General features: G+C 37.9%; 2 protein-coding genes across 2 annotated transcripts; one reads left to right on the plus strand and one right to left on the minus strand.

The window, feature by feature from the left end:
- The first annotated feature begins 37 nt into the window (after positions 1–37).
- LOC126783967 (uncharacterized) lies at positions 38–9021 on the plus strand. Its single transcript, XM_050509488.1, has 10 exons — positions 38–1412; positions 1532–2176; positions 2315–2383; positions 2521–2592; positions 3105–3360; positions 7091–7338; positions 7471–7620; positions 7861–8193; positions 8305–8499; positions 8618–9021. Exons 1-10 carry the CDS (start codon positions 38–40, stop codon positions 8857–8859), a joined length of 3585 nt encoding a protein of 1194 aa, XP_050365445.1. The 3' UTR covers positions 8860–9021.
- A 273-nt stretch (positions 9022–9294) lies between these two features.
- On the minus strand, positions 9295–15361 carry LOC126784768 (cellulose synthase A catalytic subunit 2 [UDP-forming]-like). The gene is made up of 14 exons (XM_050510271.1): positions 14899–15361; positions 14118–14313; positions 13782–14014; positions 13590–13692; positions 13319–13496; positions 12959–13225; positions 12528–12873; positions 12238–12375; positions 12022–12147; positions 11722–11934; positions 11278–11545; positions 10925–11121; positions 10472–10822; positions 9295–10338 (listed from the first exon to the last, which is right to left on the minus strand). The coding sequence occupies exons 1-14, from the start codon at positions 14977–14979 to the stop codon at positions 9757–9759; spliced, it is 3279 nt and encodes a 1092-aa protein (XP_050366228.1). The 5' UTR covers positions 14980–15361; the 3' UTR covers positions 9295–9756.
- Positions 15362–16034: the final 673 nt, after the last annotated feature.

Below are 16034 nucleotides of genomic sequence, written 5' to 3' on the forward strand. Positions count from 1 at the left end.
CACTCCTGTTTGTGTTACGAGGTCTGGAAAGCAGAACATGGATGCAGAAGGCATTGAATCTGTGGAGGGCCAGAAGGAATGCAAGGCAATTGTGCTACACAAGGGAAAGGAGGTTGCAAGAGAAGATGGTAGAAAAAGAACGAGGGGCGACAAATCTCAAGGGGCTTCCCAAGTGGTGGTGCAAAGGCTAGAAGCAGCGGCTGAAAATGAGAAATTAGCTTTGAGGAGGTCCAGACGACAAACCACGTTGTACTCTTCTGTGGCTGGTGCTGGGAAGGTTTTGGCAATTTGTCAAAAAGACCCAGTTACAAGGAAGAGTTCTGATGTTGCCAAACCTGGGCGGAAATCTAAAATGAATGCTTGCAAAAAGGTACCATCAGAAACCAGTGATGACATTATCGCAACTGCTGTGGGAATGGATGGGGTTGTGAAGGAAAACCAAGAGCCGTCGCGGTTAGAGGAGAGCTCCATAGTTGTCTATGAGGCAGTTGATAGATCTCCTGTGCTTCATATGGTTAAGGAACTGGATAGAGATATTGCCAAAAAGCGAACAAGGAATAAAGAATGTGGAGCAAATTCCGAAGATGATCAGAGTTCTGAAAATGTACTTCCACCCAAGGGTTGTGTAAGGAGATCTAATAGCAAGACTGCTGTATTAACAGAATTACGTATGCCTGCTGAATTCAATTTACTGCTTGAAGAACCCAAGATAGATGTTGGACTGGAAGTAACGGAACCTGTGGGAAATGAAAATGAGGCAGATTCTTGTTTCAGCAAAGAAGCTGTAGAAAAGTCAAAGAAGAAGAGGAAGGGATCAAGCAAGAAGGTAGAATCTGCCACAGAGGATGGGCTTGTTAATTTGGTAGAAACTACTGTAAATTCGAACTTTGAGAAAAGCATGGATACTTCAGCTTATCTGAACGAAAATCAGTTCGTGGAATCTATGAACTATCAAGGGAAGTCTATGTTTAATGAGGAACATGATGCTGTACAGCCTGTTAGTTTTACAGCATCAATTGTAGATTTGAACTTTGACCAAATCATGGATACTGCAGTTCATCTGTATAAAAACCAGCTTGTGGAATCTTTGAACTTTCAAGGGACCTCAATGGACCATGAGGAACAGAATGTTGTACAGCCTATTAGTTCCGCAGTATCTACTGTAAATTCGCACTTTGAGAAAAGCATGGATGCTTCACCTCATCTGAACGAAATTCAGCTTGTGGAATCTGTGAACTTTCAAGGGACCTCTATGGATCATGAGGAACATGCTGCTGTACAACCTGTTGTGAATGATATGGAAAGTGTTGCTGTACTAGCATCTCCAGATAAGTTCGGCAATGTGGTGGTTTCTTCTAATTTTACCTCTGTACGTGATGTTCAATCAAGCACCTACCGGCCAAAATGTGAAGGTAAATTGCATCACACATATTTGTAACTGGTCTCTTCTTGCTCCGTAAGAATGTTTCATCTTTTAGTTGTGTTCAAATGATATTGTTGACTTAAAGTCCATCCTGAACTTGGTGTGCAGTTGGGGATGATGTTCAAGCTGATGGTGCTCTTTCTGGTGGAATAAACATTAATCATATCGAAACAAACTTTGATGATCAGGTTGCTGAAGTTAAAGCTCCTGAAACCACAGATGTTATTGAAAACAGTGGAGCAAAATATGGGAATGAATCCTCTTTTGGTGAGAGGACAAAAGATGTCCCAGCAGTAAATGAGGGTCCTGATAAAAGTTCAATCTTGGACAAGTGTCCCCTTCGTGATATACACAGCACAGATGGTCAGGTTGCGAAGGATGAATTCTGGAATGAAGACTTTATAAATGCCAGTGATGAAAGTAAAGGGAGTTGTGTGGCATTAGATAGCTTTCAAATGTCATCAACTGTTGCTGAAGAGGGTCGTGAGGGTATTGGAAATGGCTCTAAGTTGGATGATAGTGTCCTTCCTGATTTACCAAACTCAGATGGCCAGGTTGCTGATGAGAATAAAGTAGGAACCCTTTACGGGGTTCTGGTGAACAAAACGGAGAGCAAAGCTCATATGGAGAACAATGTCACCTATCCAGAAAATAATATCACTGGAGAATGCTTGATTGAAGGTGAGCTTGCTGATTTGAATAACTGTGATCTTGGAAAAGTTGATATTGAATGCATTATTGATCTGGTACCAAGTGCCAAATAGAGTCCATTTGTGGCCTCATCTCAGTTCTCTGCCTCAAATATATGGGTCTTTTGATTAATTAAACTTTTGATGAATTTTTGTTTATCATAACTATATACACTCACGTAAGACATTGTCTTTAATGCAGGAGATCTATACTTTAGCAATGGTGGCAATAAAAAATCGAAAGAAAAGGAGATTGTTGATGAAGATCTAGGTACTATTGTTTTGTTCAAGTTAATTTTGATAGCCATTTAAAGCACTATATTCATAAGCCATTTTGTAGTAAATGTAGCCTCTGTTGTTAATTGCTTTAATCATTATATGATGATGAGTATTTTGATATGAATGTAGATTTCCAAGAAGACGAGGAAAATAGAGAACGGGCCTTTGAAGTTGGTGAAACAGTGGATGCCATCCAGAAAGGTACATTGAGAGTTGCTGACTCCATAAAACAATTTGTCTCCAGTAGAATTAGAATTGGAATTTGTGTTTTGTTTTAGTTTACAAGATGAGTAAAATGTCGTTTTCTAAAACTATATCTCAATTTGACATTGATTATACAAACTAAGGGATTTATAAGAGAATGTAATTTTGTGGTAACAACCGGCTTGTCACTATTGACATTGGCTCACAGTCATCATAGTCTACATGTCAATATTGACGTGTTTGCCATAATTGAAGTTTTAAAAACATGGATAAGAAATTGTAGAAAATAATAATAATATGAAGCGACAAGTTATGGGTTTCCTTTAAAAAAAAATCAAGCTATAAATAATTAAGGTCTTGATACTTGCGGAGCAGTTAATCATTATTCAAGTTCCCCTTGATGAATCTCAAATTAATGGTTATGTATATCTTGAAATTGCATGTAATAGACTTCATTGTTTTATGTTGTCTATGAAATTCTCACTGATTAGAAGATGGTATACTTCCAGGGTTTTCCAAACAAGATGTAGGTGAAAATACTGATGAGCATATGGAGGGTAATCACAGTGAGAGTGCAATGCATGCTTCAGAGGGAAAAGAAACATTTGAAGATCATCATGCTGAGCTGTCTATGTTGCAAGATAATAAAATATTAAAAGAGCAATTCATAGCATCTGCTATGGTACAAGAGTGTATATATGGCGCGCACGATAGAAATAAACCTTTAGAGGTCCAGAATTCCAATGTCGCCATTTTTGAAGAAAGGTTTTCTGAAACTGTTACAAACCAGAGAGAAGTTGTGGACTACTCTGAATCACAAGATACAATGAATTTTGAAAGGTCTGACAAATGCAAACAAAGATTTTTAGAGCTGGAAAAATGTGCTTCTACAGTTTTATGTGACTCTACATCAAGGAATGACAAAACTGCACCAAAAATCTTGAAAGGCAAGGATCCTGAAGGGATGAATCAGCTTCTGCTAGATGGATACACTGCCAGCACAGATGACTTAGGTAATGATTTTTGCTTAACTATTTCGTTCTTTTCATTTGCACGAGAAAGATTTGCTGAATTTCAGAGTGTATTCATTATTAAACTTTCTAGCTTAGTCACATGTAAGACTACATTAAGACTACATTAGGGAATTGAATTTAATAGGCTTTATAGTTTTATGTAGTCTCTATTTGCATCACACATATTTCTAGCTGGTCTCTAATTTCTCTATACAAATGTTTCATCTTTCAGTTGTTTCAATGATATTGTTGACCTAGAGTCCATCCTGAAGCTATCTTTTTTGTTTATTTTCTTTCCTACCTCAGCTGTTGGGAATGAAGTTCAAGCTGATTGTGCTCTTGCTGGAGGAATACACATAAATCATATTGAAACAAAGTTCGATGGTCAGGTTGCTGAAGTTAAAGTTCCTGAAATCACAGATGTTATTGAAGACAGTGGAGAAAAAGATTGGAACGAATCCACTTATGGTGAGAGGACAAAAGATGTCCCAGCAGTAAATGATGAAAAAAGCTCAAACTTGAATGAAAGTCCCCTTTGTGATTTACACAACACAGATGGTCAGGTTGTGGGGGATGAGTTCTTAAATGAGGACTTTATTAATGCTAGTGATGGAACTAAAGGGCAATGTGAGGCATTAGATAGCTCTGAACTGTTACCTACTGTTGCTGAAGAGAGTGATGAGCGTGTTGAAAATGGCTTTAACTTGGATGACAGTGTCCTACCTGATTTACCAAACACAGATGGCCAGGTTGCTGATGGTAATAATATAGGAACCGTTTATGGGGGCATGATGAACAAAATGGGGAGCAAAGCTGATATGGAGAACTATATCATGTATCCAGAAAATAATACTATTGGAGACTGCTTGATTGAAGGTGAGTTGTCTGATCTGAATAACTGTAATCTTAGACAACTTGATGTTGAATGTATTACGATGACTCAGGTACCGACTTCCAAACAGATTCCATTAGTGGCCTTGGCTCAGTTCTCTGCCTCAAATTTATGGATCTTTTGATTATCTTACCTATGCATAGTACCTTGGTGGTGAATTTATCACTGAATGATGAATTTTTGTTCATCATAACTGTATACACTCATGTAAGACATTGTCTCAAATGCAGGAGATCTATACTGTAGCAATGGTGGCAACAAAAAAGCGAAAGAAAAGGAGATTGTTGATGAAGATCTAGGTACTTTTGTCTTATTTAATTTTATATTATAGCCATGTTAAGCACTTTATTCATCAGCCATGTTGTAGTAATTGTAGTCTTTGGTGTTAATTGCTTTAATCATTTTTTAGGCAATGAGTGTTTATATATGATTGCAGCTTTCCAAGAAGTCGAGGAAAATAAAGATATTGGTGAATTAGTGGATGCTATCCAGAAAGGTACATTGAGGGCCACTGACTCTAAAGACTTTCTGTGCCTAGTAGAATATAATTTATTTTTTATTTTGCCCTTTAAACTGGTGAAAGGATTGCTAATTCCATAAAGTGATAAAACCATCTGTGCCTAGTTGAATTAGATTTTTGTTTTTGTTTTTACTTAACAAGATGAGTAAAATATCATCATTTGAAACTATATCTCAATTTGACATTGATTATACAAACTAAGGGTTTCATAAGATGGAGTAATTTTGTGATGAAAGCGGGCTTGTCACTATAGAGGTATTGGCTCACATTCTGAACTGTGATCATAGTGTACATGTATATATTGACGTGTTTGTCATAAGTGCAGTTTTAGAAACGCTGATAAGAAATTGTTTTTTGTTATCAGAACAAAAATTATTATGATGCTATAAGCTCTGGTTTTAAAATAATTAAAGTCTTGGTATTAACAACAGTTAATAATGATTCAATTCCCCCTTGATAAATCTCAAATGAATGGAAATGTATATCGTGAAATTTCGTGTAATAGGCTTCAATTGTTTTATGTTGTCTCTGAAATTCTCTTCCAGGGTTTGCCGAACAAGATGTAGGTGAAAATACTGATGAACATATGGAGGTTAATTACTGTGAGAATGCAATGGATACTTCGGGGGGAAAAGAAACATTTGAAGATCATCATGCTGAGCTGTCTGTGTTGGAAGATAATAAAATATCAAAAGAGCAATACATAGCATCTGCTATGGTACAAGAGTGTATATATGACGCGCATGATAGTAATAAACCTTTAGAGGTCCAAAATTCCAATGTTGCCATTTTTGAAGAAAGGTTTTCTGAAACTGTTACAAATCAGAGAGAAGTTGTAGACTACTCTGTATCACAAGAGACTGGTGATACGGAGAACTATGTCATGTTTCTAGAAAATAATGATACTAGAGACTGCTTGATTGAAGGTGAGCTGGATCTTGGACAAGTTGGTATTGAATATTACGGATGACTTTAGTACCAAACGCCAAATTTTATGGATCCTTTGATTATCAAACATATGCATAGTATCTTTGTGGTGAATTTATCACTGAATGATGAATGTTTTGTTTATTATAGCTGTATACACTCACATAAGACATTGTCTCAAATGCAGGAGAAGGAGATCTACACTATAGCAAGGGTGGCAACCAAAAGTCAAAGGAGAAGGAGAGTGTCGATGAAGATCTAGGTACTTGTGTCCAGTTTCATTTAATTTGATAGCTACATAAAGCACTATATTCATAAGCCCTGTCGTAATAATTGTAGCCTCTGTTGTTAATATCTTTAATCATTTTATAGCAACGAGTGTTTATGAATGCAGCTTTCCTAGAAGACGAGAAAAATAAAGTTGGTGAAACAATGGAAGCTATCCTGAAAGGTACATTGAGGGTTGACTGTATAAAACATTCTGTGCGTAGAAGAATTGGAATTTGTTTTTGGTTTACAAGATGAGTAAAATGTCATCATTTGAAACTATATCTCAATTTGAAATTGATTTTTTTTCAAACTAAGGGTTTTATAACTGAAAGTAATTTTGTGATAGCAGCTGGCTTGTCACTATAGAGGCATTGGCTCACATTCTGTACAGCGATCATAGTCTACATGTTTGTCATAAGTGAAGTTTTAATTCACTGATGCTACAAGTTCCAGTTTTAAAATAATTATGGTCTTAATACTAGTGCAGCAGTTAATAATCATTCAGGTCCCCCTTAACAAATCTCAAATTAATGGTAATGTTTATCTTGAAATTGCGTGTAATAGGCTTCATTTGTTTTATGTTCTCTGAAATTCTCACTGATTAGAAGATGGAATACTTCCAGGGTATCAAGATGTAGGTGAAAATACTGATGAGCATGTGGAGGTTAATCACAGTGAGAATGCAATGGATGCTGCGGAGGAGAAAGAAACTTTTGAAGATCATCATGCTGAGCTTTCTATGTTGGAAGATAATAAAATTTTAAAAGAGCAATACATTGCATCTGCGATGATACAAGAGTATATAGATGGCGAGGAAGATAGAAATAAATCTTTAGAGTACCAGAATTCCAACGTAGCCATTTTTGAAGAAAGGTTTTCTGAAACTGTTGGAAATCAGAGAGAAGTTGTAGACTACATCGAATCACAAGATAAAATTGATTTTGGAAGTCCTGACAACTGCAAACAAATATTTTTAGAGCTAGATGAATGTGCTTCTGCAGCTTCACATGACTCCACATCAAGGGATGACAAAACTGCACCAAAAATCTTGAAAGGAAAGGATCCTGAAGGGATTAACCCGCCTCTGCTAGTTGGAGACTCTGACAGCAAAGATGGCTTAGGTAATGATCGATTTATGCTTAACTATTTCTTTCTTTTCATTTGCACAAGAGAAAGTTGCTGGATTTCAGAGTGTATTCATTATTAAAATATTCCAAATTAGTCACATTAAAAATTATCTTGTTCTTATATAGGTTATGTTACTGAAAGCAGACATCTGTCTGGCCAAGAAGGGAATGGGCCTATATTCTTGAAGCCAGGAAGAGTAACAGGGTTGAAGTTCGAAGGTCTAAATGCATGCATAAATGGTTTTGCTGATACTCCAGTTTCAGGTCCAAGGCATGGTAAGTGCTAAATGCAACCCCAAGTTCCAATTTATCAATTCATTTATTTAGTTATTCTTTTTTTTTTATCTTTTTTTTCTAAGCCTCATTGTCAATGCGTATCGTTGCTTCTCATGCTTGTCAGATTGATTTCAGACAGTGTTTCATCATCTAGTTTTGCTAACTCATGTGTTAGTAATAATCCATTAATATTAGTGCTCAACTTTTTCAACTGATTCTTCTATGTTTGAGGTAAAGCAGAAATTAATGCCTTGGAAAATACTTCCTCACCTCTAGGCGACACAAAAATTAATGCCCTGGGGAATACAGCCTCACCTCTAGGGAGCAGTTTTGGGATGAATTGTCTATTTGGAGATGAAGTCCAGATATCAGATCTGGAGATGTCAAATGCCATTTCAAGTAGTGAAGATGTTAAGGAAGGTAATGGAGGTCTAGTTATTCCACAAGTTGGTGCAGGGGAACTCAGTGATCATAAGCAGCAAGCAATAGAAGAAGTTGTGAAGCTGGAATCTAGTCAGGAAATGTGTTTCCATTTGCCCTCATCTTTCCCTGTTACTGAATCTTCTACAAGTGGTAAGTCCAAGCTATTACAGGCAGGACTCCATTATAACATTTCTTTGTATATTGATCTATAATAAAATGTCATGTTATGAGATAATTATTTGTCCTTGTTGCTCATTTTAGGAGTTCAGAAATCAGATCTAGAGGTGTCAAATATCAAGGAAGGTAATGGAGTTGTAGCTATTCCACAAGTTGGTGCAGGGGAACTCAGTGAGCATAAGCATCATGTGATAGAAGAAATTGTGAAGCTCAAATCGCCTCAGGAAATGGGTTTTCCTTTGCCCCCATCTTTTGCTGTCACTGAGTTTTCTACTAGTGGTAAGTCTAACCTTTTACAAGCAGGACTCCAATCAAACGTTCCTTTGTATATAGGTCTTTAGTAAAATGTCATGTATTGAGATAATTATTTTGTCCTCGTTGCCCTTTTTTTTCTCAGCCAAACTGGATTCAATCAAGAGAAGAGCTATAGAGGAAGATTTGGAGAAAAGTATTGCTGTGTCTACAACACCTAGACAGAAGAACAGAGATAATTTAGTATCTCGCAAAAGTTTCATCAATATGTCTCATATGAAGGAAAATCTTAATGCCAGAAAGAGTGAGAAAGTAACAAAATTCACTACAGTGAAACCTCAACATAACAGGCGTGCTTTGGAGGATCTGCAGAACAACAAAATCTAATACTCGTTTGTGTTCCTATTGGTGTGAAGTTGTGCACCCATTTTTTTTCTGAAATAGAAGCATATCTCGTGCAGATGTTTATGGAAGTCTCTTTGGATGCTTACCCTTGATTCTGGGTGTTTCTATGCACAGCTATTGTCAATATATATTGATGTTCATATTTATGCTGTGTTGCCATATACAATTTTCACTCACATTCTGCTGTCATAAGAAAAAAATAAATATACATATATATATATATATATATATATATACATTATTAGGTGTTTAGGGTCAAAAACTGAACACTCCTATACGGCTATACCCATCAAATGCAGGTTGAGATTCTTTCGAGGATGAAGTCTGCTCATAATCTAAAACTTGCGTTTATTAAAACATTAATTGTTCTAAATCAGTACACATACAAGAAGATTTGCCTTGTTTGATAAACACTGACATTACAGATATCAGTAACCTACACTTAGCTACTGTCTCTTAATACTGCACAACAGGACACATACTTGATGACGCTATGAAACGATCAATCCCAACCCCCTTATTGAGATGAATCATAAAAAAAATAAAACAATAAATAAATAAAAACTGACCTTATTATGTTCCCTAGGTTTTGCAGACAGACCTTGATACAAAACAATCCCCCTTACAACCCATAAAATCCTGTACTTAAGAATTAATGAACATTTTGCAAAACAATAACTGTCAGCCCCAAGTCCCTTTGTATCTACATGCAAAAATCTTCCAGGATAGCCCTTCAGTGCTTCTCTTCCAGGATAACCCTTTTTTTTGTGAAAGTTCTCATTCCAGGGGATATGCCTTGCTCTTCAACTAAAAGACAGTTCCTCTTCCCAGACAGCTTTCTATATATAAACCATTCTAAATCTATTTGTGCACGGTATCTTAGTCACAATCCAACCCACAAACTTCTAATACAATACCACCTTTGGACACAAATGGGTTTATTCGGACCCATAATAGTGAGAATATGGATGCCAGAAGAATCGACCACACAATTATGATTGTGGGAAGTCTGTCATTTCTTCCCACCATACCCTTCAGGAATGGGTAAAGATGGACAATGACCCAAATGGCGAAGAACAACTTACCAAACAGAGGACCCCATGTTTCGTAACCATTGTTGATGGCATCAGAAACTCCAACTACAACTCCAATTATATTTATGATTAATAGGGTCATAGGAGGGATTAACAGAGCCGTCCACTTGAAAAGATATAGCTCGGAAAACTCTCCATCATCTGCAGCTTTGGATGTGACAGTGAAGTTTGTGCTAACACCCCCCAAGACCTTGAGCAGACCTTGGACTAACGCAAACAGGTGTGATGATGCACCACCAATCACCCAAAACTGTTCATTTCTCCACCAGTCATGAATGCCAACATGCCCCCACTGCATCTCAAGTACACTAGTTGCCGCAATGGATAGAAAGAGGGCCATGAAAATGATACTTGCATAGTTGCTAATCTGTTTATCCAGAGAAAGAAAACATTAGCTAAAGGAATAAAATTTTGCAAGCACAGAATTCTTAGGTCGAGTTTCTACACCTCAAAGTGGATATATAATTCTGACACATTACAGATTAACATAAAGAACTAACCTCAGGGACAATAAACTTTCCAGTAAGGAGACAGACAGCTGGCAAGGAACAGTATGCGATCAAGGGTATGGATGTCAAAGGATATACAACCGAGTTGATATAGGAAAAGCGCTCCAACCATTTCAAACCGCACCCATATCCATACCATATGGGACAGTGCCTGCTCAATAAAATCTCAACAGATCCCAAGGCCCATCGAAGCACCTGGTGTAGCCGATCTGACAAATTTATAGGAGCTGAACCCTTAAATGCAGGCCTTTTGGGCATGCAATACACTGACCTCCAGCCATGGCAATGCATTTTGAAACCTGTTAGGATATCTTCTGTAACAGATCCATATATCCACCCAACCTGAAACACGATAATGACTTAGAAAACAGAATTGCTTAACAATGAGCTTTTTTTTCTTGAGATTCATTGCTCAGTCAAATTCCATAAATTGGTGCAGCATACCTCCTTTCCCCATTCTGTTTTATCTTCATAGCCACAACTAATGACATGTATGGCTTCTTTTAAAAGTGATGCAGAACTTGTTCCTTTGGGAACTCCACCGTCTTCCATAAGTGAAGAAGCTATGAAAACTGGCGACTGTCCAAATTTTTTCTCAAATTTTATTTGGGGCATCAGGGATGATTTTTCATTATCTATTCCTGCAACAAAGTTGTATACGTTTAGCACATTTATTTAACTTGAAAACACAATGATAAATTGAAGCTTGGGACCAAGTACCATCCTGGGCAAGGAAATTCAAGTCTATGCTATCCAGGAAGAAATTTAAGGTGGCCATATAGAGATCACTGTCTTACCTTCAACACCCTCCTGAATGTTCTCTAGTGCATGTATCTGCTTTGAAGCCTCCCTGTTCTTTTTCTTTTTATCACTTGACTTTGCTTTTTTGTTAGTCTTTCTAGATCCACAACACATGCAGCACCATTTTGGCCAACAATTACAAGTCTTCCCTGGGGCTTTCTTCTTGACAGGAGCATCATATCCATAAAGAGCCTGCCTTCGGAAGACACACCCAGTTCCAACATAGATGGGCCCTTGGATCCCATCTAAACCTTTCATATTGATCTGCAATCAGTTGTGTGAAGGAATCAGTTTTCCTTAGAAGGGTTCATATATTAGCAACTACATTGGAATTTCTATCACTAGATATATATATATATATATATATATATATATATCTCCCACAATATAGATAAAAAACGGAGGAAAAAGAAAACTAGAGAAAGGAAAAAACCACTCACATCAAAAAATACAACATTGCGATTTGAGTATCTATCATGAAGATCGATTCCATCAAATCTTTGAGGAAACTGTACATAACAGATCTTCTTTCCTGAAGTGGGGTCCATCATGAAGCACATTGCCTCTCGAAGTGCTTTACTGTTGTTTATATAGTGATCACAGTCAACATTCAGTATGTAAGGAGCATTTGAGACTATTGCTGACACTCGTACCTGATTTTATCAAGAGAACTATTATTATTAGTTAAATGAAGTCAAGGATGAAATTCAAGTTCAAGGTGCACACAGAGAGAACCTTACCAGAGCATTCATAGCACCAGCCTTTTTGTGATGATCGAAACCCGGTCTCTTCTCACGAGACACATATACCAAACGCGGCAACTCATTGCCTTCAATATCACGAAAACCATTTTCCCCAAGAAAAACCTGCGAAAAAAGTGATTAAAGATAGTGTCTGCATGAAATTATGATATTAGCTCTAAACATGTGGTATTAATTAAACAAAGACCCACTCACCTGAATCATTCCAGGATGATCTCGTACATTGTTCCCAGGCCATGGAGAGCCGTCCTGCATTGTCCAGCCATCCTCGGGAACCTTCTGTGCTGTGGCAACCAACGAATTAATCCGAACTTTAAACTCTTCATAATCCCTCTACAAACACATAAGACAACAGCAGATCAGTAAAGTACGTTATCATCCATATCAAACCAAAAGATTTATGGCTGAACAAAAATCCTCTCTTTCACTGAGAATAGTCTTGCTAATGTGATCATTTAGGCAAATTTAAAAAAAAATGCACAAACCTTCATAGCTCTACGTTCCCGGACAAAGGTTGGATCTACGTTATCTCTCAAATAGTCAACTTTTTGAGCAAAGTACCACTCTGGGGCTCGGGGTTCAATGTTGAACTTCTTGCAGAAAGGGACCCACTTTCTTGCAAACTCAGATGTTTCTGAAAGAGCTTCAAAAGTGAGCATGGCAGCACCATCATCTGAGACATAGCATGAAACTTTGTCGACTGGATAATCTACAGCAAGGATGGACAGAACCGTGTTTGCAGTGATAAGTGGAGGCTCCTTCAAAGGATCAACCGTACTAACAAAGATATCTAGGTCGGCTAACCCAGATGGCTTCCCTTCCTTCTCATACCTGTAACAGGCGAATTGTAGGGTATTAATAACATAGAACGGACATATCAAATGGTCATTTTACCAAAAGAGAGAAGTGTGTTTACCTCAGTGACAATCGATCAAGGTACGTTTCTCTCTCAATTGGATACCATTTGGGAAACTGATCCAATATCCATGACATGGCAAACCAAATCTCACATATTACAGATGTTAACCACAATCCATATGCATTGTTGACTGGATGAAGAATTCTATAGTGAAAAAATAGGCCAAGAACAGCAAGACGGAGAAGGATGATCATTCTGTAAGGATTTATCTTGCTTGAAGGAATAGGCAACTTCCTCGACAGTGGCTGTCGACCTTCATCCATTCTGTAAAAGAAATGTGATTGTAAAAGTCAATGACAACAAATCCTGACACACTTGGGACGGTAAACAAATTCTGAAATCGTCAATGCAACTTACTTGGGTAAATCAGAATCATCCGGCTCATTGTTTCCACCATCATTTCCTCCTTCGTGCTTCACCAGCTGAAGCTTTTCATTTTGCTTCTTCTTCCATTCCTCCATTCGTTCCTTCCATGCAACAGTTCCATATCCATATACAGCTATGTCTTTCTTAGGATCCATTGGGCGGGGAGGAACTGCATGCATCATGAAGACCAACAATCACAATCTTAAGTACGATGAAAATACTATAAACTGCTACATGCTTGTGACAATTTTAATGAACTTACATGACATGGAGGCATCAGAAGATGGCATTGGATGAACGCGTTTTCCACGACTCATAAATGGGGGAATAATGAGGGCATGCTTATCAGATGCAATCCCAACGTCCTATACCGAAATTTAACACGATTATCATCACACATCAACAATAACAACCATTTAAAAGACAAAACAAGAATCAGATAAAATTATTTCACCTCTTGCCCATAAGTTAGGAGAGGGATCTCTGAAGCCATGGATGCAGTATCAAACTCCGCCGGTGTGCTAATACCCGAACCATGGACTTGGGAACCCCGGATATTAAGGCGAGCAGCCAGCACTGCTGCAGCAAATTGGTGAGGGTCTCTCCTGTCATTGCTTGCAATGTCAAACTCATTCTCCAAATCATCAATATCCTCCTCTTCTTCATCTCCTTCGACTCGTGGACTCCCTAACCAATTATGCAAATTCTATTTAGACTTTAATCAACTAAAATCAATTACAAGAAAAAGAACCAAATTCAACATTAATACAGAATAGAGAGAAATAGTCACCTTTAATTCTCTTGTATCTGGTTTTGCATTGTGGGCATGATTGATTGCCTTCTCTTCTTTCATACTCATAGCAAGATCTGCAAACAGGGAAGGCACATTCATTGCAAGCAACAAAAGGCTCCCCATCCACAGTAATTTCTATTTCATCACCACAGATCTGGCAAATCTGCCCACTCAATTCTTTAACAGAAGTTACCTGCAATATCATTCTCCATCAGCTCAAGAACTAACACTTCAGATAAATTAGTAAAAAAATCACAATTACCCAACTGAAAAATTACGTAGCTAATTCAATGGAAAACTGATAACGCGGTTTCAGAAATAAAGCTGCAGACTTTCTGGTCTGCAGCAACTTTCATTGAGCAACTCTGAAATTAACAAGGGACCAACAAAAAGAGGGGCCAAATATATGGAAGACGTTTCAGTAGAAACCATAGGTAAACCATGAATGTGAGGCGTAAGAGACTCAAATTCATATGTTACACTAAAAAACCCTTTACCAAAATCTGTTCTTGGAACTTGAAAACCTCAACTGAATCAGGTAGAAGTGACTTTGATAAATATATTTAAAAAAAGGAGAAAAGTTGGGAAAATTTAAGATAGAAAAACGTCCAGAAATAGAAGGAACAATTTTAAAGAAGAACAAGTCAATCTGAGCAACTAGGTACTCCTCAAAATGCAGAAATGTAGTCCAGAAAATGACTTTTGGGCAAAAACAAAGACTAAAATAGCAGATTTTGAATAGTCTGAATATTTGCAGATTACTAAGAATAAGACTTACCCTGGAAACTTCATCAGCATTGATGACAACAAACTCATTCCTGTTGTGAGAACCAGCAACCAGTCTTCCTTTGGTGTCCATGACTTTTCACACAAACAGAAACTCAGAAAAGACTTTACCACTTGCTCAATATATATGATCTCTCTCTCATCACAACCCAAGTAGAGACCTTTCTTGTTCTTCTTCTTGCTCTTCTCCTTCTTCGTCTGGAAGTCTGGTGTGTGTAGGGTAGTTTAGTCCAGAGGCTGAGCAGGCACCCAATACAAGGAACACCAACCCCACATTACACAATGAATAAAAAAGCAGAACTTTACAGAGAGGGAAGGGAAATAAACAAATGGGTTTATACATAAAAAGGAAAATGGAAAGGGAGGGGTGGGTGAAAACAATAGAAAAGGATAGTAACTTGAGTTTCTGGCAGTGAAAAAATAATAATGAAATGAATGATTCTTTTCTTGAGAGAGAGAGACCCAGAAAGTCTTGCTGTACTTGTCAAGAGTCAAGACTGAAGAGAGAGAGTGTGTGTGTGTGATCTGTGACACTAGAATACAGCTTTATGAGAGGTAGAGAAGAGAATCTAATGCTGTTTTGATGAGGAAGGAGTTGAAACTTGAAAACAGATAGAGACACAGACAATCAAACAAGAACATAACAGATATAGAGAGTCAGAGAGAGAGAGAGAGAGAGAGAGAGAGAGATGAGGTTTAACACTTTTTAAGTGTAATTTGATGATGATCAAAGACTCGAACTTTCTTATGGGGTGGGGTTTTGTGTGGGACCCAGAAGTTTGATGATGGAAGCCTCCGTGGTGGTGGTGGTGGTGGGGCTGAGCGACCAGCCCACACCGTCGGTGGCGGAGGAGGGGTGTTTCGGTAAATTGGAAAATGAGGGGGGGGGGTTGTGTGGTTGTTTTTTATTCTGGTGGGCGTGCAACTGTGCTAAGTGTCGGTGGTGGGGTGTTTGGTTGGATTTGGTGTCTGCTTCCGTCTCTTTCTCTCTGTCACGGTTTCGGTGATGTCTTTGAGGGAGGGAGGGAGAGAGTAGAAGAAGACGAAGTGTGAGGTTATTCTTCAACAGCTAAACAAAGAGGAGGGGGCCAGCCAGAGAGAGAGAGAGAGAGTACAATGGAGTCTGAA

The sequence above is a fragment of the Argentina anserina genome, chromosome 2, assembly GCF_933775445.1.
Source record: "Argentina anserina chromosome 2, drPotAnse1.1, whole genome shotgun sequence".
NCBI lineage: Eukaryota > Viridiplantae > Streptophyta > Magnoliopsida > Rosales > Rosaceae > Argentina > Argentina anserina.